At 40.1% G+C, this 23,891-nt stretch overlaps 1 protein-coding gene across 2 annotated transcripts in view; it reads right to left on the bottom strand.

Moving 5' to 3' along the window:
• Nucleotides 1–2,785: 2,785 nt before the first annotated feature.
• The window catches only part of Cfap69 (cilia and flagella associated protein 69), an 85,150-nt gene continuing 64,044 nt past the window's right edge, over nt 2,786–23,891 (bottom strand). The window contains exons 14-24 of one of the 2 annotated variants that reach the window (XM_026784679.1): nt 23,285–23,403; nt 20,500–20,618; nt 18,613–18,694; nt 11,221–11,413; nt 9,116–9,253; nt 8,480–8,556; nt 7,233–7,367; nt 6,919–7,116; nt 4,643–4,729; nt 4,114–4,218; nt 2,786–3,604 (exon numbers count right to left, since the gene is read on the bottom strand). In XM_026784679.1, the coding sequence (XP_026640480.1) occupies nt 3,437–3,604; nt 4,114–4,218; nt 4,643–4,729; nt 6,919–7,116; nt 7,233–7,367; nt 8,480–8,556; nt 9,116–9,253; nt 11,221–11,413; nt 18,613–18,694; nt 20,500–20,618; nt 23,285–23,403 (1,421 nt within the window). In that variant the 3' untranslated portion in view covers nt 2,786–3,436. The remainder of the gene's footprint in view (nt 3,605–4,113; nt 4,219–4,642; nt 4,730–6,918; nt 7,117–7,232; nt 7,368–8,479; nt 8,557–9,115; nt 9,254–11,220; nt 11,414–18,612; nt 18,695–20,499; nt 20,619–23,284; nt 23,404–23,891) is intronic. The other variant, XM_005358302.3, reaches the window with a different exon arrangement.

The raw sequence follows: 23,891 nt of genomic DNA, 5'->3' as shown, positions 1-23,891 counted from the left end.
CCCTGCCCACTCCCACCGCTGCCCACCCCACCACCCTTGCCCACTCCCAGCCTGTATCTTTGACAAAAAGGCCTATAAACTTGGTGAGGTTTCTAAGTTCCAAAGTGAGAGGGACTCAAAGCAGTTTGAAGATTTTCATATTTACAAGAAGAACCAAAGCAGATGTTTAGGAAATTTCCACACTTTTCCAGAACAAAGAACCAATAGAAATCTGCCCTATAGATTTCCTGATTGGCTATTGTGAAAAACATTGTTTTCAAGTGTTTTGGTGATTATGACACATTTTTTTCTCTGTGCAAAATGATATAGGCACAATCAAACTAGATATACGCGAAAATAATACTGGATAAAAATGTCTGATAGTTTGACTTGATTCAAGAATAAACCTTGAAATAAAAGGGGGTGTATTATCTGAGTTTGAACCAATCCCAAATTCTCATGAAGTACTACTAGGGCTTTAATAAGGGTTTATATACAAATATAAGGTAGGTACATGGACAGCAGGATAAGAACCTTCAGGGTTAAAGAAGGAACAAACCACCAGCAGTGGCACATGCCTTTAATCCCAGTATTTGCAGTTTGGTGGCAGAGGCGGGCAGACCTCTGTGAGGTGGAGGCCAGCCTGGTCTACAGAGCAAGGTCCAGGACAGCCAAGGCTACACAGAGAAATCTTGTTTTGAAATACAAAAATACAAAAAAGAAAAAAGAAAAAAAAATAAACAAACCTCTTAGCTTTTCAAATATGACCTGACAAGTAGCTTTGGTGAGGGTTCTGTTTCTGTGAAGAGACATTATGGCTACACCCATGGCACTCTTATAAAAGAAAACACTTAATTGGGGCTGACTTACAGTTTCTGGGGTTTCGTACATTATCAACAAGGCGGGGAATATGACAGACTGCCGGCAGATGTGGTGCTGGAGAGGGTGTGAGAGTTCTAAATCTGGATCTTCAGGCATCAGGAAGAGCGAGCTACTAGTTTGAGCTTCTGAAACCTCAAAGCCCATCCCCCAGTGACGTGTTGCCTCCAGCAAGGCCACACCTACTCCAAAAAGGTCACACCTAATAGTGCAACTCCCTAAGGGTCTATTAGAGCCATTTTTTTTCAAACTATCACCCAGGTATTATTTCATGTAACCGAATATTGCATATACCAGTTGGGTGGGAAGCAGAAAGAGACTGTAGACCAGGCTGGCCTCAAACTCACAGAGATCCGCCTGCCTCTGCCTCCCAAATGCTGGTATTAAAGGCGTGTGCCATCGCCGACTGGCAAAAGCAGTTCAATGACATCAAAAAGCTGAAAGAATTCCAAAAATGGTGTTGAGTAGCAGGGGTATGGAGACTACTATTTCTCTTTCTTTCTCTGTGCAGAGTTATCTGACAAGGCCAGCTATTTTTTATTTTTAAGGTCAGCATTTTTGTCATTTTACTACAGCAGACTCAAAACCTGTTTCATGGGTTTGGGTTTATGCACAGTTCATTTAATGTAATGCATAACTGATGTATTTCCAGAGACCTTAAGGGTACAAACCAGCTAATTCTGATTCCAAAACACAAGTTTTATTTACTTGATTAGCGCACGTTTCAGTTGGAAAGCTTGGAATTTCATCTTAGCTGACTCATGGAAGAAAATACTGTCCACCCCTGAGGCAGGGAAGCCTAGACAGCAAATCCACTAGGAATCCAGAGGAGCACGAAAGCAGCAATGCTTATGATGCTATCAGAGAGGTGGACTCACTGTACAGTGGCTGGAACTGTGCCAGACAAACGCGTTAGAAATCTGCCTACCGTCTGTAAGGTCTCTGCAGCAAGCACTACTACTGCTTCCTGTCAGCAAAATAAACACCATGTGGTATAAAGCTGCTAGAAAATAAACTGTCTTATTCTGCCGTCTCTGGTCCTAATGAGGAGCAGAGCAGTGATCAGGCTAAGTCAATCTGGAGATAGGACTATGTACTGTGTGCAAAACTGGTGCTCAACTGAGTCACATCCATTTTTCTGTAACTTGTTTATGTTTATACCATGGTACTTGTGTCTTATAACTGGAGGAAAGCATTAACAATCTTGAAGTATTTATATTCCAGTTGCTTTAACATGCTGTCCTTGCTCAATGTCGCATGCATAGTATCCTGTGGGCTGATTCTTCTTTTTGAGGACAGTGCCTTGATGCATTTGAAGACCTCAAGGGAAAGGCTGCAAGAGTCAAGGCCAACATCACTAACTCATTTCCTGAGGTGTTGGTCATAATAATAAACTATACATGACCTTGCAGTTGGGGAACTAAGAGTCTGTGGAAGTTCACAGTCTACAGATGCTGAGAAGGTTCATCGCACTTAGCTCTGGACATGAGGACTGTGGTGTGTCAGAGAGAAAGGAGACGCGATTTGGTGCTGCTTGTTTGAACATCTCATGCTGTGTTCTGTTTCCTTACACACTGCTTGTCACTTCTACAGTAGGGAAATAGCACTAGAAATAGCTTCAAACCTTTATTTACTTAATTTTAAATTTTTATCTATTGTGTGTGTATGGGAGTTTTGACGGCATGTATGTCTATGTATGTGCGTGTCTGGTACCCGAGGGGAGCAGAAGAGGGATAAGATCCTCTGGAACTGGAGTTATAGATGGTTGTGAACCACCATGTGGGTACTGGGAATTGAACCTGGGTCCTCTGGAAAATTTATATATTAACAGTAAAGGCATATGTAGCTGTATTTTTATTTTTATCTTTTAGCTTGTGACTATCATTTGCATTTTATAATAGACACATTTATTTTCTATTTTCACCAACATATTTTTGTTGCTCCTGGTGTTCATGTATCTGTCTGATGATAGCACCTTGATTCCTGACTCCATCTAGGAATTTTAGATGATTTTGGACTGTTTATGGCTCCAAGAGCAAGGAGTACTCAGATCTGGCCAACTTCAAGGTGAAGAGCTCCACAGTTGTCATTTGACCAATCAAGGATCCCAAGATGCGGAGTGCGCTGCACAAATTGTTGAGAAAATGCACCCACTCTTCTCCATCAGAAGAATGTAAGGAGGACCGACGGAAGGAAACCTGAGTCAGTGTCAGCCTTTGATCCAACAGGGCCCACAGTCTACGTTACTCAGGAAGGACTTTGTAGCTACAAAGTCCATAAAAATGTCCTTTATGGTAGACTATTTGAAGTAGCTGATATATAGCCAAATGTCCTAACTGATAAACAAACTTTACAATTTCAGTTAAGGGACCAACAGTTTTTCCAAAGAGAGTGATGACCACTTTTCTGATAGATATGTTGATGTTTTTCATAAAAATAAACTGTATTATCCTGACTTTAATTTTATAATATTTTACTAAAATATTTATTCTAAATTTTTGCCTTACAATTGTATACAAATATACATTTAGCAGAAAAATGGTAAGTAGAATTTATTTCAGAAAGGTTCTGAAGCACGTCACATAGGGGCGTTCTTTTTTGGCTCACTCAGGGGCTTCGCTTTCACCCGCTGCAAAGCTCCTCCTCGAATAGGCAGCTTTTTCAGAGCAATGTCTGTGTCAGCCAGAGGTCCGCCCAGTAACCGGGCAGGAGTGCTTTCCACTGTCACCACCCGACCAGAAGGGACCTGGAACAGGAGAAGACAAATATCTAAAAGTCTACTGACAAACATTTTCTAAGAGAAAAATCTTTGAGAAAGATTCCAGGTATAACAGAGACAGTGTGACAAAAGAGAAAGATAAGGACTTTGGGGACAAGAAAGCAGGCTTGAATTATTCTGTCACTCGTTATTTTTGTGGCCAGGGACAAACTGAAATCACTAAGAAAGCTGGAATGTGCACAGGTCTACTGCCAGGCAAAGGAGAACTGTGCTTGTCCTTTGAGCAAGATGCGACCAATGCACTGACCAGTGCTGGCAGCAACCTCGCAGGAAAACCTGGAAAGCTGTGTCTGCTCTAACCTCACACTGCAGAGTAGGGGGAAAAAGGAGGGTAAAAGTATTTTGGAGCCTTAATGATGGAAAATTTGAGCAACAAAAAGCAAAATATATGAGGCAAAAGTTCCCATAGAAACAACATTTTGGCAGCCTAAACTTCACATCTATTAAGAAAGAGACGTGGGGGAAAATGACCTTACCGTTGTGTTAAGACCTTTAATAACTGTTTGGTGAAATATTGCATTTTGTGGCCGTTCACTGTATTTGGAGGATTCTATAGCCTTTTCCTGGAGCCTTTTTGCTTTCTGAAGGTTTTTAAATTAGAAAGAAAACGGTATTAATTGCTAGTAAAACATGGTGGATGGTGCTTACAGAGAAGGAACATTTACTCTCCTATTCCTCATGCTGCTGCTTACAGAAATGGGATCCTTCAGTAAGAAGGTTCAGAATGGGGAGCAGGGCATTCTGTCCTGAAGACTGGCTAGTTGTTGTGTATACTGTAGTACTTTAAAAATCCTACCTTTGCTGGGAGGTGGTGGGGCACGCCTTTAATCCCAACACTCGGGAGGCAGAGTCAGGTGGATCTCTGAGTTAGAAGCCAGAGTGATCTACAAGAGCTAGTTCCAGGACAGGCATCAAAAACTACAGAGAAACTTTGTCTCGAAAAAACAAAAACAAAACAAAAACAAACAAAAATAGTAAAATAAAAATAAAATTAAAAAATACTACCTTTAATGTTTTAGCATTTGATGTTCTGGCCAGGAAGTTTTGCCATGATTTGTTAGCCAGTTCTCTCTGCTTATGTGTGGCCTGTATCTGGAACAGACGAGAAAACGAGGAATTTCAGTTTCTATGAAACATACCAGAGGGCTTGGAAGTCCCCATTTTAAAGGAAGTGCCTCCATTTTGCTAAACTTAAAAATCTGAGGCTGACTAAAAAAGTAACTATAATATATTACTTAATTTTAAAAACAGAGGTGTTGGGAGATACAAGCCATTAATTTGAGTACTATAGCATCAGAGGCAGGCAGAAATCTTTCAGTTTTAGGCTAGCCTGCTCTACAAAGTGAGTTCCAGGATAACTAGGGCTACATAGAAACCTTGTCTCAAAAATAATAAATAAAAAAGTCTTAAAATAAAAAAAGGTAACTCACTCTTCATGCAATGTAAAGCAGACTGCTAAGACACGTGAACACTAAGTGCTCCCAGCAAGACTGAATGCTTTACTCAGTTTCTGTTTATAAAGATATTACAGTCTAGAGAAACCTGAACATGGGATTTAAAGAGAAGGTCATAGGTGAAAATAGAGAGGTTCTCCTTCCACTGATCACAAGTTCAGACAAAATTAAACTGTAAACTATTTTCATCGTGACTGTAACCATGTCGGCAGTTTTGTGAGACTGCTGGAGTGGCGTGATGCTGCAGTCCAGAGGGGAACTGCTAATCGAGATCTCTGTGTGTCTTAACAGGCTCACCATCAAATGCATGATCAGAGGAGACATGCCATAGGTGTGTATCACAGACACATGCATAATACCATTATAAATACGATATTCCTAGGGCTACTTAAGAATTGCTTAAAAAGTGGGGACAGAGGTATGACAATAAAAATCAGTCAAAGTGACAAAGGTTCTGTAATTCAAAAGAACTAGTGGTCAAGAGGCAGTTTTCTTCCCAGTTCTGAGCAGATCAACAAGCTTACAGTAATACTCATGCCATAAAAACTTTGAGCAAGCAAAGTTTGAAGCAATTAGCTGTGGAATGGCATTGCCCAGTGAATGGACACAGGTCCTAAGCTGTAGACTCAAACATTCAATGTCTAGGGATGACATTGTTTAGAAGCCGCTGAGATGGTCAAACAAACTATGCTGTAGTTTCTCATCTGTGCAAAGCTTTAGGGAAAGGCTGCTACTTTCCGGGTTCATTCTCTGTTTAGCTAAACCAGGCCAGTTTACACAGGCATGTACAGACTCAGTGCTCAGAAGTGTTTTGGAATTGAGGGGAGGATGGATGGCTAAGTCTATAGATGGCAAAGCAGTAAAGGTCTGTGACAGAATGAGGTGTGAAAGACAGGTTTATCTTCCTATGAAGTTATGTGCTCCATTACAGATAAACCCCCAGAATATATTAAAAATATATATTTAATTTTTTATTTTATGTGTATTGGTGTCTTGCCTGCATTCATGGCTACCTGAGGGTGCTAGATCCCTTGGAACTGCAGTTACAGACTGTTGTGAACTGCCACGTGAGTACTGAGAGTTGAACCCAGGTCCTTTGGAAGAGCAGTCAATGCTCCTAACGACTGAGCCTCCCGCCCCTCAAAGTATATATTTAAGAAGGTTACAACTCTTAGAACCATGTTGGGCATGGCTAAGAAAGTGTGTCAAGATCTCTTCACTCTGTAAAATATATGACTATGGAAATCAAATTACAGGGCTGGGGAGATAACTCAGCCAGTAAATTGCTTGTGTGCAAGCATGCAGGCCTGAGCTCACATCTCCAGAATCTATATAAAAAGCCTGGCATGGTGGCCTATGCCTGTAATTCTACTGATGGGGAGAAAGAGACAGAAGGATCTCTGGGGCTTTCTGGCTGTCATCAAGCGGAATCAGTGAGCTCCAGGCTCAGAGAGAAACCCTGTGGAGAATGGTTAAGAAAGATAATGAATGTCACCTGCCTCTGGCTCCACATTTATGTACATGATTTCATGCACATAAATGTGTAAATAAGCATACACTGCAAATACACACAGAAAAAAGAAAACAGGAAATTAAATTATAATGCAAAGCCAACACTGATAACAGTGATTGAATTTTAAACTCTTAACTCCATAGGTTCCTTTAAAATTGCACAAAGACATTGAAAATAACTATTAGAGAAAGGAAAACAATTCAATGCTCAAATATTAACATATAAGATAAATCCATTTTATGGATAACTTCATCTATCTCATGCACTGAAATTAACAGCTTGGGCCTCAGAGCTCAATGGTACCCTCAGCTTACTTTTGCGTATACTCTCTGCTCATTTTGCACATCTTGGCGTGCTTGGCTTTCAATCATCTCACTTTGCAGGGAAGCGACCATCTTTCCAATATTTTCTGTTGCTGCTGTAATAGACTCCAAAGACAATTTATCGGAAGTAACTAGTTTTAATTTTTCCAATTTTATTTCTTCACATACTTCATTCCATATTTCTCCAATCTGTCACGGCAAAGTTTAAAGTGAGAAATTTAAATTAACAAACGTAAGGGAAACAATTTTACATAATTCCTTAGGTAGTGGTCATCTTGTTAGTGTTTAAGCTTTTCCTAACTTACTTCTCGGACACCAGCTCCATCTGAGAATTCTGGTTTATAGTTACTTCCCCTCACAGCTGCAGAAACTGCTTGGCCTTCTGAGGCATTGATGCTATTGCTCCTTACAGTCATACTGAAGGCTAGTCCATGCTGAATCTGGAGGGACAGACGAGGGCACTCTGGGAACCTGGCATGTGGGACCCCTACAAGAGGGATCCTGGTCTTCGCCTACTAGCAAAGGGATATACTTGAGTCTCAAGCTTTTCCTCCACAGTTTTCCATGCTAAATCTCCATGTCATGTTCTGAAAGTAAGGTACCAGAGTATATTGCAAACTAGAGAAAGAGTTATATCATCTAAAACAGGAATACAACTGGATTTTGTTTTCATTTGAAAAAAGACTTCTTTATTCTCAACATCTAAATACATAATATTAACAGAAATAAAATGTTTACTTCAGATTTGCCTGAGATTTCAGAGACATTTATTTACTCAGTTAACTTGGCAGAGAACTAAGTAACCTAGTCACTTCTAAGTGTGATTTGATTAATGACATAAAGAAATTAAAAAGAATAACCAATAATTTGCTTAACTTTGACTCGGCTGCTTTCCAAAGAGTAAAGACTCTGGTTTTAAAATCCCATCAGTCTTCAAAATGACTCTGTAATTTTCACCTTCTCTTCTAAGCTAAGGGCTGGGCTGACAGAGAACTCCATCCATGCATATAATGTATCTATCGAGTCCACCTCTAATCCACCCCTCAGTCAACTATCCCCCAACACTCCGTCTCGAGTTCGTGAGTTCCCTCTGAGAACTCCCCCTAGTGCTGTCAGTGTGAGTGTGGGCAGGGGGCCATCTACTGGGGCACGAGGAGCTGCTCCAGAGACTGTCCCGGGAAAACAGACCCTCCCAGCCAAGCAGCTGTCAGGAGTCTAGAGCTCCTCCACTAGCGGTGAGATTTTCCTCCCACCTCCCCGCTCCACGCTGGGACTCTGGTCTTCTCTTGTACAAGTTTTGTGCATGCAGTCACAGCCACTGGTCAGTTTATATGTATGACTACTCTGTTCTATGTCTGGGAGGCATGCGGCTCTGTCGGCTGCATAAAAACATCTTCTCATGGAAGAAATCCAAAGAATGGTTTGGGGTTTTATATCACAATCATATGAAAAATAGAAAAAATAGAGTGTGTAAACAATTGTTATGGATGCGTCTTTTATTTCTAAATTTATTTTTATATAATAGATTTTAAGTTACTAAAATGGTACTTACTTTAAAATCAAGGTATCTATGTATTATACAGAGGGTGACAAAATCTTCAGCAGATAGGCCAGGTAAGTTTTCAAAATCTATCAAAGTTTGTTCAGAGAGAATTATTTTAATAGGAGCAAATGATTTCGAGATTCATATTTCTACTATAAAAACAAATGCAAACAGATATTCCCACAACCAATGCTTTGGCAGGTTATCCTTACACGGTCATTAGCAAGAACTCATTCTTTCTAGACCATGGTCAGAGAGCATTTACTATTAGAAGCTAAGGAGCAAATGAGAACTTTTCCCTCACTAGAAAGCAAAGACTGTAAAAACTGAGATGATTCAGAATGCAATTGTTCAAGCCTCAACATCTGAATTAACTGCTCATGGTCCCGCTACACACTGAAATTGCTGGAAAGCAAAAAAGAACTGCTCTTTGGACACATTCCAAAATTCTAACTTTAGAAAACATTATTCTCCCATATATTCCTCCTAGGCACAGATGACCAGGACACTGAGGTCACGAGGCAGCATGCAGTTACTGCACAGAGGGAGTTGTGTGTCTCATGTGTGTCAGTGGACTCTGCATCAAAAGCAAGCGCAGCCACACTCTTCACACAGAAACTCTTGGGAGTCACAGGGGTTTCTTACCCAGTTTTCCCAACACAGCATAGATTTTTGCTCTGATGTTCTCAGCGACATCCATAACTGCAATAGATGGGCAGTTGGCGGGGAGGGGCATGATCTTCTGCTCTTCTTGAAAACTAGTAAATAGCGGCTTCTTTGTATCTAACCATTGGGCGCCATGAAACATGGAGAGAAGAGATAAAAACGATAGTGACTATTTGATATTTTCTCTATATAAAACAGATCAAAATATAAGTATATATTTAAAATTTAAAACAAAAATATAGTGCTTTGGTCTTACTTTTTTCCAAGTTCTAGGAATCCACCCCAGGTCTGGCAAGTAAGCACTCTATAGCCGAGCTCCCTGCTAAGCCGCCAGACCACGGATACCATGAAAGCATAACCAGAGTATTTTCCATTCTGCCACAAAACTTATGGCTTTCACTTTTCTTATTTATGTAATATAAAAAATTACACCTAGTCTGGGTATAATGGCATATGCTTTTAATCCCAGAAGCAGAGAGGCAGAAGCAGGTGAATCTCTGTGAGTTTGAGGCCAGCCTGGTCTCCATAGAGAGTCTCAGGACAACAGGGGATACATAAGGTGATTCTGTCTCAAAAGGAAAAAAAAACCCCACAGCTATAGTTTTAATTTTTAAAAAGATTTATTTATGTGTGTGGGCCTAGGTGTAAATGCCTCATGTATTGGAGTGCCAACGGAGGCCAGAAGAGGGAGATGACTTTCAGAAACTGGAGGTACAGGCAGTCGTGAGTCGTGTGACCTGGCTGCTGGGATTCAAACTCAGGTCCTCTGGATGAGAGCAAGTGCTCTTAACTGCTGAGCCCTCTCTCCAGCCTATAGCCATATCTTCTCTAAAGATAAAAATTTAATGTAAAAAAACTTGTCAATTTAAAATTATAGATGAGATGATGTCATCAATAGTGGTACAATAATTTTGATTGGTGTCTATAAATTATGTCATAAAGAGAAAAGCTGACTGATGGTGTTTTACTTCTAAACATAGATAGCAAAAGGGAGACAGAGATCATTTGAAGTAGCTGCATTTTTAATAACAGATATTACTAAGAGTTTAGCTAAAAAGACAATTTGAGTGTGAAAGGCTCAGAAGACATAGCATGGTATTACAGACTCTACAAGTAGATTTTACTCTGATTCCATCAACCTCAATAGAATACAGCAATAAAAACTGATGAATATTTGACATATTTTTACTAGATATCAATTTCTTTTGTGTAAGAAAAAATATAGAAATATCAGTATACAAAAGACTGTAAATACTGTTGTCAAACTATTTATACATCAAATTTTATTGGTAAGTGTAATATTATTGAACCAAGTCTTATAAAAGCAATAAATCCAAATACTTATTTAGGGAGCATCATTAATTTCTGAGTTAAAGAATATAGTCAAGCTGGGTGCTAGTGGTGCACACCTTTAATCCCAGACCTCTGCGGCAGAGGCAGGCAGATCTTTGTCAGTTCGAGGCAAGCCTGGCCTACAAGAGCTAGTTTCAGGATAGGCTTCAAAGCTACAGAGAAACCCTGCCTCAAAAAACCAAGACACACACACACACACACACACACACACACACACACACGTTACTATTATTTGAATACGTATTCAAATAATAGTCAAATATCATGTTTTAAAATATTCTATAAAAACGAACCAACTACTAGCTTACTTAATATTCTTCTAATTATTCACAATTTGTCATTTTCTTAATGAGAGAGAGAGTAAGTTAGAGACAATCTATATTGCTGTTCTTCAGGCACTATCCTCTTTGCTGTTTGTTTGTCTCTGAGACAGGGTCTGTTTGGCCTAGGATATGAGTTTTTGTGGATCTGACAGTGAACCTGCCTCCCCAGAGCCAAGATCAGGCCTGGGTTGTTTTGTGGTTCTGAGGTAGAACTTGGGTCCTTCAAGCCCTTCACTGACAGAACTATCCCCTCAGACCCCAATTACTCACAATTTATGAGAGAAAGTCTTCAGTATCTTGCTGGAAGAACCCTGTAAAATGGCGTAAGTATCCTCATATTCCTATATTCTTTAAAACTCTAGGGATACACCTCTAAATGTTTCTACCCAAACTTATAAACACACTTACCAACAATCATGCCATTTTTATCCCGTTTGACTCCCAGCTCCTTTTCCTCCTTCCTCCACAGTTTAATTAGGAGACTAGCAGCGGTGAGGTCTTTCTTCCCTCGCCAAGCATTGACGTGAGCAGACGTTTTGGGATTGTCACAAAACTCAACCATTATTCCAAGGATCAGATTACAGAATTTTTTTTGGTTCAACTTTGCAAGGAAATAGAAAATGACAAAAAAAATGGCAATAAATACTAAGAATGACTGTCTTACTGAAAGGGATACTTGGATTATCAGCCAGTTCCTTCTGAGCTGTTGGGCGGTGACAGTGTCATTCATGACCATTCTCAAATATTAAATTTAAAATAATAAAGAGATTTAAATAATTCTTAAGTAGTCACAAACACACTTTATAGTAAAAATTTGGTGGAAATGGAGTTTTCAAAAATGAAAGGATAATATATATATATACATATGTGTATGTATATACATACATATACACATTATATATACACACACATATAAATGTAAATATATACATACATGATCATGGTCATCAGTAACATCACTTGTGAGTATAGAATCATTCCCATTTACATTGCTTTACTGAGGGTTGAAAAGATTAATATACACTTTGTTATCAAGAGATTAACTGATATAACTGTGACAGTCAAATATGAAAAGCCTTAAATTGATGTGTAAATTTGTGCTCTATCAGTAGCTATATAAGAGTTTTTAAGAATTCAAGAAAATTTCTCCTACCATCAAGCACACATATTTTATGTAGAAAATCCCATCTAACCCTAACTTTGAAGGTTCAGATTTGTACATTTAACTTGGACCTGTAGCTAGTAAACCAGAAAAGTGCCAGCTGGGACTAAGACGTCTCAAAGGAGGGAGGCTTATAGATCACACGTGAGATGAAAGGGGCAGGGCATAACGGAAATAGGAAGGAGACAGAGAAGATGGGGAAGAGAAAGAAGTGATGAAGGGTAGAGAGGGAAGGTCTATAAAAAAGCTATAGGGAACCCTACTACTTTGTAAGCCAATAAAACATGTTAAGAGGCTGGCTAGATGGCTCACTTACTGTGGAATAATGCTCATGTACACTGTAAAGATTTGGCACTTGTATTTCTTTAAAAAAACACTGATTGGCCAGTAGCCAGGCAGTATGTATAGGTGGGGCAACCAGACTAAGATTTCTGGAAACAGGAAAGGCAGAGACACAGTCATCAGCCAGACACAGAGGACGTAAGTTAAGAATGCCTCACTGAGAAAAGGTACCAAGCCACATGGTTAAACATAGATAAGAATTATGGGTTAAGTTGTAAGAGGTAGCTAGTAATAAGTCTGAGTAATAAGCCACAGTTTATAATTAATATAAGCCTCTGTATGTCTCTTTGGGACTGAACGACTGAGGGACCAGAAGGGACAGAAACTTCTGTATACAAATGGTACCCAAATGTTTAGCAAAAATTTTCATATAAAGTCTGGGAAAGCTTAAAAAAAAGGGAGTGTAGACAGACAAGAACAGAGTCAAGCATAGCTTATAGGGAACCATCTTTAATAGGTTCTGTTTCTTGGCAGCAAGTGGAGGCACGATCCTTTAAGAAAGGCTTCCTGGCAGCTGAGTATAGGGAACCTGAAATGATCCTATCCTATAGCCATACTGATGAATATTTTGCATATCACCATAGAACCTTCATCTGGCGATGGATGGAGATAGAGACAGAGACCCATACTGGAACACTGGATTGAGCTCCCAAAGTCCCAATGAGGAACAGAAGGAGGGAGAAGATGAGCAAGGAAGTCAGGACCAAGAGGGGTGCACCCACCCACAGAGACAGTGGGGCTGATCTATTGGGAGCTCACCAAGGCCAGCTGGACTGTGACTGAAAAAGCAAGGGATAAACCCAGACTCTCTGAATATGGCGGAAATGAGGGTTGCTGAGAAGCCAAGGACAATGGCACTGGGTTTTGATCCTACTTCTTGTTCTGGCTTTGTGGGGGCCTAGCCAGTTTGGATGTTCACCTTCCTAGACCAGGATGGAGGGGGGAGGACCTTGGACTTTCCACAGGGCAGGGAACCCTGACTGCTCTTTAGACTTGAGAGGGAGGGGGAGAGGAGTGGGGGGAGGGCAGGAGGAGTGGGAGGCTGGGAGGAGGCAGAAATTTTTTTTCTCAAAAAAAAAAAATAAAAAAAATTATCAATTAAAAAAAATACTTTTTCCTTCTCAAGAAAAAAAAAGAAAGGCTTCCTGACAGTATTAGCAGCAAAAACCACATGGCAGTTCTTTTAAGAGGCCCTGCCACCGAACACTTAAATGGTGTTTATGAGCAGCTGGCATCAGGCTTCTTGGTGGTGGCATGAACCTAGAAACTCCACAGAGTTGTGGCAATAAATGTGGCTCCTGCCAGTATCTCCATCATGAAGCTAGACTTACAAAAAGCTAAGGAATAGGGTGCAGTCAGCTGCTAAAGCTGCAGCTTTAATCCTAGCCATATTGCTTAGCATATTAAAGACTCATGTGGTCAGAAAAAGATAGAGATATACAGTAAATAAAAATTCAGATGAGAAAAACCTTTAAATGGTTACAGGGTATTTAAAAATATATGTAGGCCTGGGAGAGAAAAGAAAAAGAATAGAGAAAAAAAAGAAAATAAGAAAAAAATAGTAGTTGGGTGTGGTAGCAAATGCCTTTAATCCCAGCACTTGGGAGGCAGAGGCAGGCAGATCTCTGTGAGGATGAGAGTAGCCTAATCTACAGAGTTTAGTTCCAGGACAGCCAAAGATATACAAAGAAACCCTGTCTCAAAAATCTAAAAATTAAAAAATAAAATAGAATAAAAAAAGTCACATAAAGATGGAAAAAACACAGAGAATCTGGATACTATATGTTATTGCTTGTCTTTGAATTGTTTGACGGCTGAGGAAGAGGTAATAGCTGCTAAAAGACATTTGATTACAAATGCTGCTGGATTAATCCAACCTATATATTTTGAAAATGCCTTGACTTCAAAAATTTAAGTTAAAAGTTAGGATACTTTGGAGAAGAGGTTTTGTTTTTGTTTCCACAGGAAACGAGAGGCCATGAATTCATTCTGGGTCAAGAAAAATAAAGTTTGATCAAGGAAAACCCCCTGAGAAATCTCCAATAGGAGCAGATGGCCCAGATGATCTAGCATCTGTATTAGAGTTTCCTCTGAGTTCAACACCCAGAACAGCTTCAAGACTGCTGGATGAGATAATCCAATCTCAAAGAAAACTCCAGTCAGACTTGACCATAGTTCTAAATTTTCTTTTGGTCCCCATAAGATTATCAGTGTTTCCAATCAGCAGGAAAACTATGCCCACATTCCCCAAAAAATGGATTAGGGATGATTGCCTTTGTTTAGAGTGTTGGTTACAAATTGTTAATGGATAATGGTCCGGAAAAACGGTAAACAAAGGTGATTAGATTCAAGGTTCTTGTTTTGAAAAGAAAATAGAAAATGATACGGAATAATGCTCTTATACACCATAAAGACTTGACACTTGCATTAGTTTAATAAAATGCAACCAGTAGCCAGGAAGGAAGTATAGGTGGGGCAACCAGACTAGGAGAATTCTGGGAAGAGGAAAGCTAGAGATGCATACATTAGCCAGATGCAGAGGAAGAAAGATGAGAATGCATTACTGAGAAAAGGTACCAAGCCACATTGCTAAATATAGGTAAGAATTATGGGTTAATTTAAGTTGTAAGAGGTAGTTAATAATAAGCCTGAGCAATAGGTCAAACAGTTTTTAATTACTATAAGCCTCTGTGTGTTTATATGGGACTGAATGATTGCAAGACTGGGCAAGACAGAAACTTCCATCTACATTCAGTGGTTAAGAACAATTGTTCTTGCAGATGGCCCAGATTTGATTACCATCGTCTACATGGTAACTCACAGACATCCACAGCTCCATCTACATGGTAACTCACAGACATCCACAGCTCCAGCTTCAGGGGATCTAATGCTCTCTTCAGAGCTCTGTAGGCAACAGGCATGCACATGGTGCTCATACATACATGCAGGCAAAACATAAGATAAATAAGATAAATCTACAAAAAAAAAACAACAACAAACAAACAAACCTTAAAGCCACGTTTTTAAAGCCGAGGATGGAGATATCTGAATGGCTGGATGATGCTTCTCCTAGAAACTTCTGTTTACTAAACAGAGGACCCAGTGCCAGGTGAAGTACCTTCATGAGTCATTGGCCAGTAAGGCCCCAGAGGTCCTCAAAACAATACAGACCCCTGAAAGTCTTTCTGGTTGCTCTCCAGCACCAGATGATAAGATTCTATTGCTTAAGATCCTATACAGTTTTGGTTGCAAGATCTGCAGAGACCAAGATAGAACTGAGCTGGAAGTCTCTGTCCTGCTGGGTAGCTTTTATAGTTCCAGAAGCCACCATGCAGGCTCCTGGGGAGACAAGGCATCAGTGGTATAACCCAGTTATGAACCCTATAAACTACAGCGCTAACCTTCCAGGCAAGATGTGTCTGCCAGTGCAAAACTGGCATCATTTTTATGGAGTAACCAACAATGCTCAAATTGAATTTGAGGCATTCTCCACAGAAGGTACAATATGTATGGTACAATAAAACTGGATAGCAATCATGGCTAAAAAGATCATATGCCCGAGGGGTAACTTATCACTGTAGTTTATATATATGTGTATATACATATATATAGCTAATATAAATAGTGTCTAACTATATCCTAAGCATTGATGTTTATATTCATAGGCAAACCCTTTCATTCTTAAATCAAGAATCTTTTCTTTGTAGTCAGCAGTGGTGAATACAGATATTCGTAGCTGTTCAAAGTGCTAAGAACAAGTGATAGTTGTATGTTCATCTTTAAACTGGATATTTATATCATTTCCTCTAAGGCGTAGGGAACATCAAGGAAAAGGAAAGAGACATTAGAGGAAGTGGGACACAGGAAGAAGAGCTGCAAAATACTATCTTCAGAACATGACAGGCATTGCAAACATGACCTTAGAGTAGCTACGTTTGCCTGCACTGGACCTGCACCAAACAGCCTGTCAACAACCGGTCAGAGATCAGAGATGTACCCACGGGACCCTACCCTTAACTGCTGAACTACTGATGGATTCTGGGAAGGACAGCCATTGTCTTCAGTTGTGCACCCAATCTTGATTCTACCACACTTCACTGAATTCAGTTCGAAACCTGTGGCCATATAGATAGTCCTGATTAAAACCAAGGGGTCATAAAACAAACTAAGACACAAATATGGGAAAGAGATTTGTAAGGAGGAGGGAAGGACGACAGGACAGAAAGGAGGCAAGAGAGGGTGAGGGATGAGAGAAAAGAGGTTGTATTACAATACATGCAAGGAATTGTCAAAGGACAAACCTATTAAAAAAATCCCATCTACAACAGGTTCCACATAGTAAATTTTCTATGTAAAATATTCTTTGTTGACGACTCCTCTGCCACAGAAAACGTTTCTTTTGTCTGAATTGTAAATGCGGTCAGCTTCTGTAATGGCTATTCTTGTCAACCTGACTACATCTGGAATTAACTAAAACCAAACGACTGGACACACCCAGGAGGAATTCTTTTGGAATTAAATATTTGAGGTGGGAAGATCCAAGTCTAGTCTGGTTCTTTGAGGTGGGAAGACAAACTTTTTAATCCAGATCTTCTGAAGTGGTAAGATGCCTCTTTAATCTGAGCCACTTCTGCTGGGGGCCCATATAAGGACACGGAAGAAGGAAGCTTGCTCACTCGTCTGCTTACTCTTGCTAGAAAGTCCGTTCCTTCACAGGCGTTCCAGCCTCCTTCCTCGGGATTCTGGTGTGCACTGAAGACCAGCCAAGACATCTGGCCTTGGGAACTGAACAACTACTGACTCTTGGACTTTCCATCAGTAAACTGGCAGCCATTGTTGGATGAGTTGGACCACAGGCTGTAATTCACTCTACTAAATCTTTCTATGTAGATAGATGCAGTCTATAAGTTCTGTTTCTCTAAAGAAGCCCGACTAACACAGATTTTCTTTATGATAGTATCACCTGCAAGGGGTTTTAAGAAACTGTGATACACAGTAAGTGTTCCATACTATCTAACCCTTCTCAGCAGTATTATTGTACATTGAATAAATATTTTAGCAGAATTGTATTGAAACAGAACCTTAAATGAAATGAAAATTTTGTGGGGTTTTTTGCTTGTTTGATTTTGATTCCTGTACTTCACTTTCAGGAGAAAGACACACATGTCAGTGATTGAAGTTGGTCACAGCATTTGAACAGTTACAGACTAAATCCACACTAAGCACAATTTAGTAACACGATCATTGCAATCATGTATGTAGGCACAATCTAGGTCAATGTGTTTATATTCACATAAGTGTAGCATATTCCTGTGTGCACGCACTGAGCGCTTTTACACACCCATACTGTGACACTCATTCAGCCCTCTTACACCAGGATGAGAGAGCTACTGTTACTCTGCTTTCATAGATGAAGACATTATGAACAGACTAATTTACAAATTCTCTTTCAAGGACATGATGGGACACACACAATTTTGGTATGCTTGTCAGATCAAAGTAGGTTTATTATTCTGTTAATAAGAAGTATGGTACTTTACTGACTTGTCTGTTACTCTCCATGAGGCTTTGAGACTTGCACTGAAACCAAGTCATGACTTTCTTCCCTATAAAACTGACTACTCACCTAGTTTAAATAACCGGAACTGAGGGCTGTGTTCTCCACAGCTGCCAGCTGGTGACTCCTAGCTCATTCCATTCACACCATAGGCCCTCATATTACCTCTGAGCTGCAGACAGTTCCATAAAAGGGTCATCTTTTTCCAGTGCTACCATAACTTTAATACTGGGAGAAAGCTAGGAGTTATTGATTGGTTGATGGAAGTTTGATACAGGACACAGGGAAGCTTGTCATAAACTGTTCTCTGCAGGTTAATAGAGTAGTAGGGAAAACTTTGCAAACACTGACCTCCACAAACTGATTCCTTACCTGGAGGAAAGTTCAGATTCTCTCTATATAGTGTTTCTAGCATAATCTCCAGGAAAATTTTATTTAAAAGAATGTATCTGGCTGGGCATGTTGGCACATGCCTTTAATCCCAGCACTCAGGACGTGTAGACAAAAGGATCTCTGTGAGTTCAAGGCCAGCCTGATCTACGGAGTGAGTTCCTGGACAGCTTGGACTACATAAAGAGACCCTATATCAAAAGAAAAAAGCCCAAACAAAAGAAACCTTCAATTGCTGCATATGACTTGGGGGACATCTATTCACAAAACTCTGTTTTCTGGGACTTCTGGAAAAGGTTAGCATGGACATATTTATCTTTTGTGTTAAAGTGCTGTGGAAACTACTTACTGCCAATATATCCAAAAGGAGAAAAATTCCTTCCTTTTCAAGAAAATAATCTTCAGAAGTATAGCATCCCAAAATGCAGCACCTTCAATGAAAAGAAGCCAGTCATTCCACAAACGTCACTGGAGCTAACCTGTAGACCCGTCTTCTGTCACAGCACTGCTAGGCAAGGCTTTACTTTACTCCTTTCAATCAAGTAGCCAGTTTGCCTTTACTTTTTTTAGAAGTGTAGTTTAATTGTGGCATTTTTTTCCATGAACTTTTTGTGTGCATGTGTGCATGGAGGCTGGACGTTGGTGTCGGGTGCCCTGGAGCTGCAGTTACAGGCAGTTAGGAGCCACCCGATCTAGAAGCTGGGAAACAACTCGGGTCCTCTGGAAGAGAACACGCACTTTTAACTGCCGACTGTCTCTCCAGCCCTAAGTTCAACTACTTTAAAAAACTAATACCAGCCGGGTAGTGGTGGTGCACACCTTTAATCCCAGCACTTGGGAATCAGAGGCAGGCGGATCTCTGCGAGTTCTAGGTCAGCCTGGAGCCATTTCCAGGAGAGCTGGAGCTGTTACACAGAGAAACCCTGTCTCGACACCTCCCCTACCCCCGCCAAGATAAACTGATACCAATGAAGTCCCTACAATTTCTTTGTTTCATGGGCGAGTTGCCTTTCCTTTCATGACACTGACGACTCTTAAAGACCACTAGTTGCGAGAATGATGATCTTTCACGTTCACCTGTCTATCAGCTCTTTCATGGTCTGGTGCAGCTAAAATGCCTGACCATTCTTGATCACATTTGCCTTGTAGGTGACCTTTGCTAAAGTGTCTACTATTCCAGTCCGTGTAGACGTCATGGAGTGAAGGCCTGGGTCACTCCAAGGCTGCTTTTACTCTTCTCCTCAGGAGATCTGAGCTATCACTAATAATAGGGACGAGGGTCGTCATTAGTAACAGACTTTTATCTGTTTCTTCCAAGCACTAAAGACAGCTTCTTCCGTCCCTTGGTTAAATACGGCTTCCTTCTGAGAACAAGAGCCCAAATTGGCTTGGGCAAGTGTGTGGAGATTATACTGATTACATTATCTGAGGCGAGAAGACCATCCTCTGTGGGGGCACCATTCTGGACTATTTAAGAGTGGAAGAAACAGGCTGAGCACAAGCAAGCATGCATGTCTTCTCTCTCTGCTCTTAACTGTGCATGGAAAGAAATCGGCTGTTCCAAGTTTCTGACACCTTGACCTCTCCTGCAGTGATGGGCTGGGACCTGGAATCAGGGACCCTTTCTCCCTTTGCTTCTGGTCGGGGTGTTTTGTCATAGCATTTAGAGAAAAAGCAAAGTCAGATGTTTTCTCAGCTTACAACTTTTCAACCTTTATAACTGAGACAAGTCCTATAATAAATATTAGTTTCTATATAACATTCATTTTATTACTCCGGAGAACTCTGACAACATTAGTGCATCTAAGTTATCAACAAAAGCTAAGAAGAACAAAGAACAAGGAAAAGTAATTGTTGCACCAAATGTCCAGGTATATTTGAAAGGTGTAATTATTAAAACAACACACTCACAAAATGGTTAGAAGAATGTCAGTGGAACAGAGCAGAGGCCTAAAGGAGCCAAAGCAGAAGTAGCACCTGCATACGGCAAACAGATCCTTCCCTAGGTCACACCAAAGTGGAATGAGATTAAATCACAACAAGCTATTGAGTTTAGAAACAAGTGGCTTTTCTACTTGAGTGAAGGGGCTTTGTTACTCCTCAAGCTCATGTTTAGGTCATCTGCACAGAGAAGGCACCAATGCATCCCTCCAGTGTGATTCTGAGGGGAGAAAGTTCACAGCTGTAATTTTAATTTCTGTATGTGAGGTGTTCAGCTGGTCACAGTCATACTCACCAAATGCTGTCTAAAGTACTGAAGAGAAGGACATTGTAGCCTAAGCCACTCTGTAACTTCTTGGGGTCTGTTTTCATTACATGAAGAATTATGTCAACTCCTTCAGTTCCAAACATTTCCTGTTGAAGAGAGGTGTTTATATCATTTCTTGGAATAAATATATAATTGTTCTTTTCTCTACCTCACCCTATCTCTTAAGTGTTTTGTTTGTTTTGTTTTTCCTACCAGAAAAATCATGCTAGCAATGGGGTGATGGATTGTTTTTTTCCAAGCTAGGCTTACTAGTTTCTAAACTAGGAATTTTAATACAATTAAACACTGCACTCATTTGGAGCTTGAGGGGTGACTCAGCAGTTGAGAGCACTATGGGTTTGAGTCCCAGAACATGGAGCTGACAATCATCCATAACTCCAGTTCCAGGGAATCGGAAGCTTTTCTCTGCCATCTGAGGGTACCAACACATACAGGGAGGCAGAACACCCATACACATAAAATAAGCAAACAAATCTAAAAAGTAGGTTTTTAAATAAAATTTGCACTCATTCATTCCTAGTTCTTCATTATTAATGCCAACCACTTTATGAGGGTATCAAACAATGTGCTAACTTAATGTCTTAACAATTTTTTTTCTGTCTGAATAATGTAAATCATATAAAACTTGCCTATGACTTTCTCCACATTAGGCTGAATGCAATCTGGAGTCATGCCAAATGAACAGCAGCCATCAGTGTGTATCATGAAGTGTTATAATGTTCTCAGAAAAGGAATAAGTGGATGAACGGCCATGGAGCCGTCAGTGATTGACACGAGATCACCTTACTGTCTATCTCTCGCTGCCACACTGTCCTGTGCTAGTTCCCATTTAGATCAAGATTACGTTTCTAGACAAGCAGGCACGGGACAGAAAAGAACAGTACATTGCAGGTCAAGACTTGGAACTAAACCCTTTCTTTTCTTCCTGTTACCTCTCCTTAAACATCTGTCCAGGGTGCTGGAGAGACAGCTCAACAATTAGGAGCACGAGTTCTCTTTCAGAGGACCCAGATTACATGACAGCTTACCAACACCCACAACTGTTGTGGAAGAATGCTCTTGTACACTGGAAACATTTCTCATTCGTATTGGTTTAATGAAGTGCTGGCCAGTAGCCAGGCAGGAAGTATAGTGGGGCAACCAGACTAAGAGAATTCTGGGAAGAGGAAAGGCAGACGCAGTCAACATCCAGATATAGAGGAAGCAAGATGATATTGCCTCACTGAGAAAAGGTACCAAGCCACATGGCTAAGCACAGATAAAAATTATAGACTAATTTATGTTGAAGAGTTAGCTAATAATAATCCTGAGCTAATAGCCTAAACAGGTATGGGACCTGGTGGGACAGAAACTTCTATTTACACATAACTCCAGTTCCAGGGGATCCAGTGCCCTCTCCTGGCATTGAGTACCAAGCATGCATATGGTGCACAGGTATACCAGTGAACAAAACACTCATATACATAAAGTATATAAATATAAAAATTTAAAAATCTATCCAAATCTTTCTAATTTTTGTTTTTCCAATTCTATCTCCTCCTGTCTAAATTATCAATTTATGACACTCAATAGTTTTCTACAGAGCTAATAAATATCAAAGGGAATTAAATTCTTGTTTAGAAATTCTAGTTTTAGATATAAAGACATTTCAAACTTCAAGTGATATTTCTGACACTACAGCCTAGGATGGAAAGCTATTTGGCTACTTTAGGTCTTGTAATTCTACTCCTAGGTTTTTATTACTCAGCAGAAATGGAAACATTACATCCCCCAAAAGACTAGGTCAAGAATGTTCAGTGAAGCTTTAGCTTTAACCCATCCAAACAGAAACAGTCTAAGTGCCTCTGAATACGGTAAATAATGTACAGATGCTGACAGTTCATAGACTACTACTGAGCGATAAAAAGGAGCGAAGCATGCAACAATATGAATATATTTCAGAAATACCTATTTCTGTCTGGATAACTGAAACACACCCAGAAGATCAAATACTGTCTGACTTTACTCACATAAAGGATTGGCAAAACTAATCTGCAGGTAAGTAGGTGTGTGGCTGCAAAGCACACGAGTAAATGTGAGACCTGTATGAGTTTGTATGGAGAGATGCACACTATATGTTCCAATCTGAGTACTGGTAAATATGTTATATACGTTCACCAAACCTACTGAAATATATATTCAAGCTCTGTGCATTTTACTGTATGCAATTATCCTTTAATTATAGCAAGTATTAAAATTTAGTTAGGTTTTTAAATTTTACTTATTTACTCATTATGTCTGTATGTGGGCAGTCGTGTGTCATGACAATTCTCTCCTCTGTCATGTGGATTCCAGAACCGAGACTCAGTTGTCAGGCCTAGCAGCAATGTGTTTAACTGCAGCAGTGTGTTTACCTGTAGCAGTGTGTTTAACTGTAGCAGTGTGTTTAGCTGCAGCAGTGTGTTTAACTGCAGCAGTGTGTTTAACTGTAGCAGTGTGTTTAACTGCAGGTTTAGCAGCAGCGTGTTTAACCGCAGGTTTAGCAGCAGCGTGTTTAACTGTAGCAGTGTGTTTAACCAAAGGCTTAGCAGCAGCGTGTTTAACTGCAGCAGTGTGCTTAATTGCAGGCTTAGAAGCAGTGTGCTTAACTGCAGGCCTAGCAGCAGTGTGTTTAACTGCTGAGCCATCCCAGCAGCCCATATTCTAGAAGATTAGGAAAAAGGAAAACCATTTATGGACAGCCATCAGGTGCAGGCTCACAGGGATCGCACACCTTCCATTGAATGTAATGCTCGCAGAGCCCCGACAAGATGAGCAATGTGTCAGACTGGATCTCCAAAGCAATTGCCTCTTCCTTTTCATCATGTTTGCTTGCCATATTTTTAAAGATTCCTGGCATGAGAAAAATTGAAAAGTCTAATTATTAGATGTATTTTTGCTATTTACTGTTAAGAAACTCCCTTTTAAGAAGAATCTTCAGCTAGAGAAAGTACTTTATTACAGAGGGAGCTGTTTTCATTGCATAGTAACCTAGAAGCTGTGAACAGAGGGTGCTAAATGGATTTCTTAAGCACTTAGGCCAGCTGGCTCACAAAGAATTTCTACATACATACATACATACAGAGCCCCATGGATATAGAATATCTCAATATCTATGGCAGTATCAGTAGCAATATCAGTGTTACACATGTAGAAATGTCAGTCTAATAGACTGTCACTAAATGATGACCTAGCAACTTCTTACTTTGACTAACAAGTTTTGTTTAAAAACATGTAGTTTCAAGCAACACCCCTGCCACATGCCATACAGCTGGGGCAGGCAGGACTCAACCAAATGCAGATGGGGGTTTCTAGCCCTGGCCTGCAAGTGAACTCTAGCA

This window comes from Microtus ochrogaster, chromosome 26 (assembly GCF_000317375.1).
Source record: "Microtus ochrogaster isolate Prairie Vole_2 chromosome 26, MicOch1.0, whole genome shotgun sequence".
Lineage (NCBI taxonomy): Eukaryota > Metazoa > Chordata > Mammalia > Rodentia > Cricetidae > Microtus > Microtus ochrogaster.
This window is presented reverse-complemented; position numbering and strand designations above follow the sequence as displayed.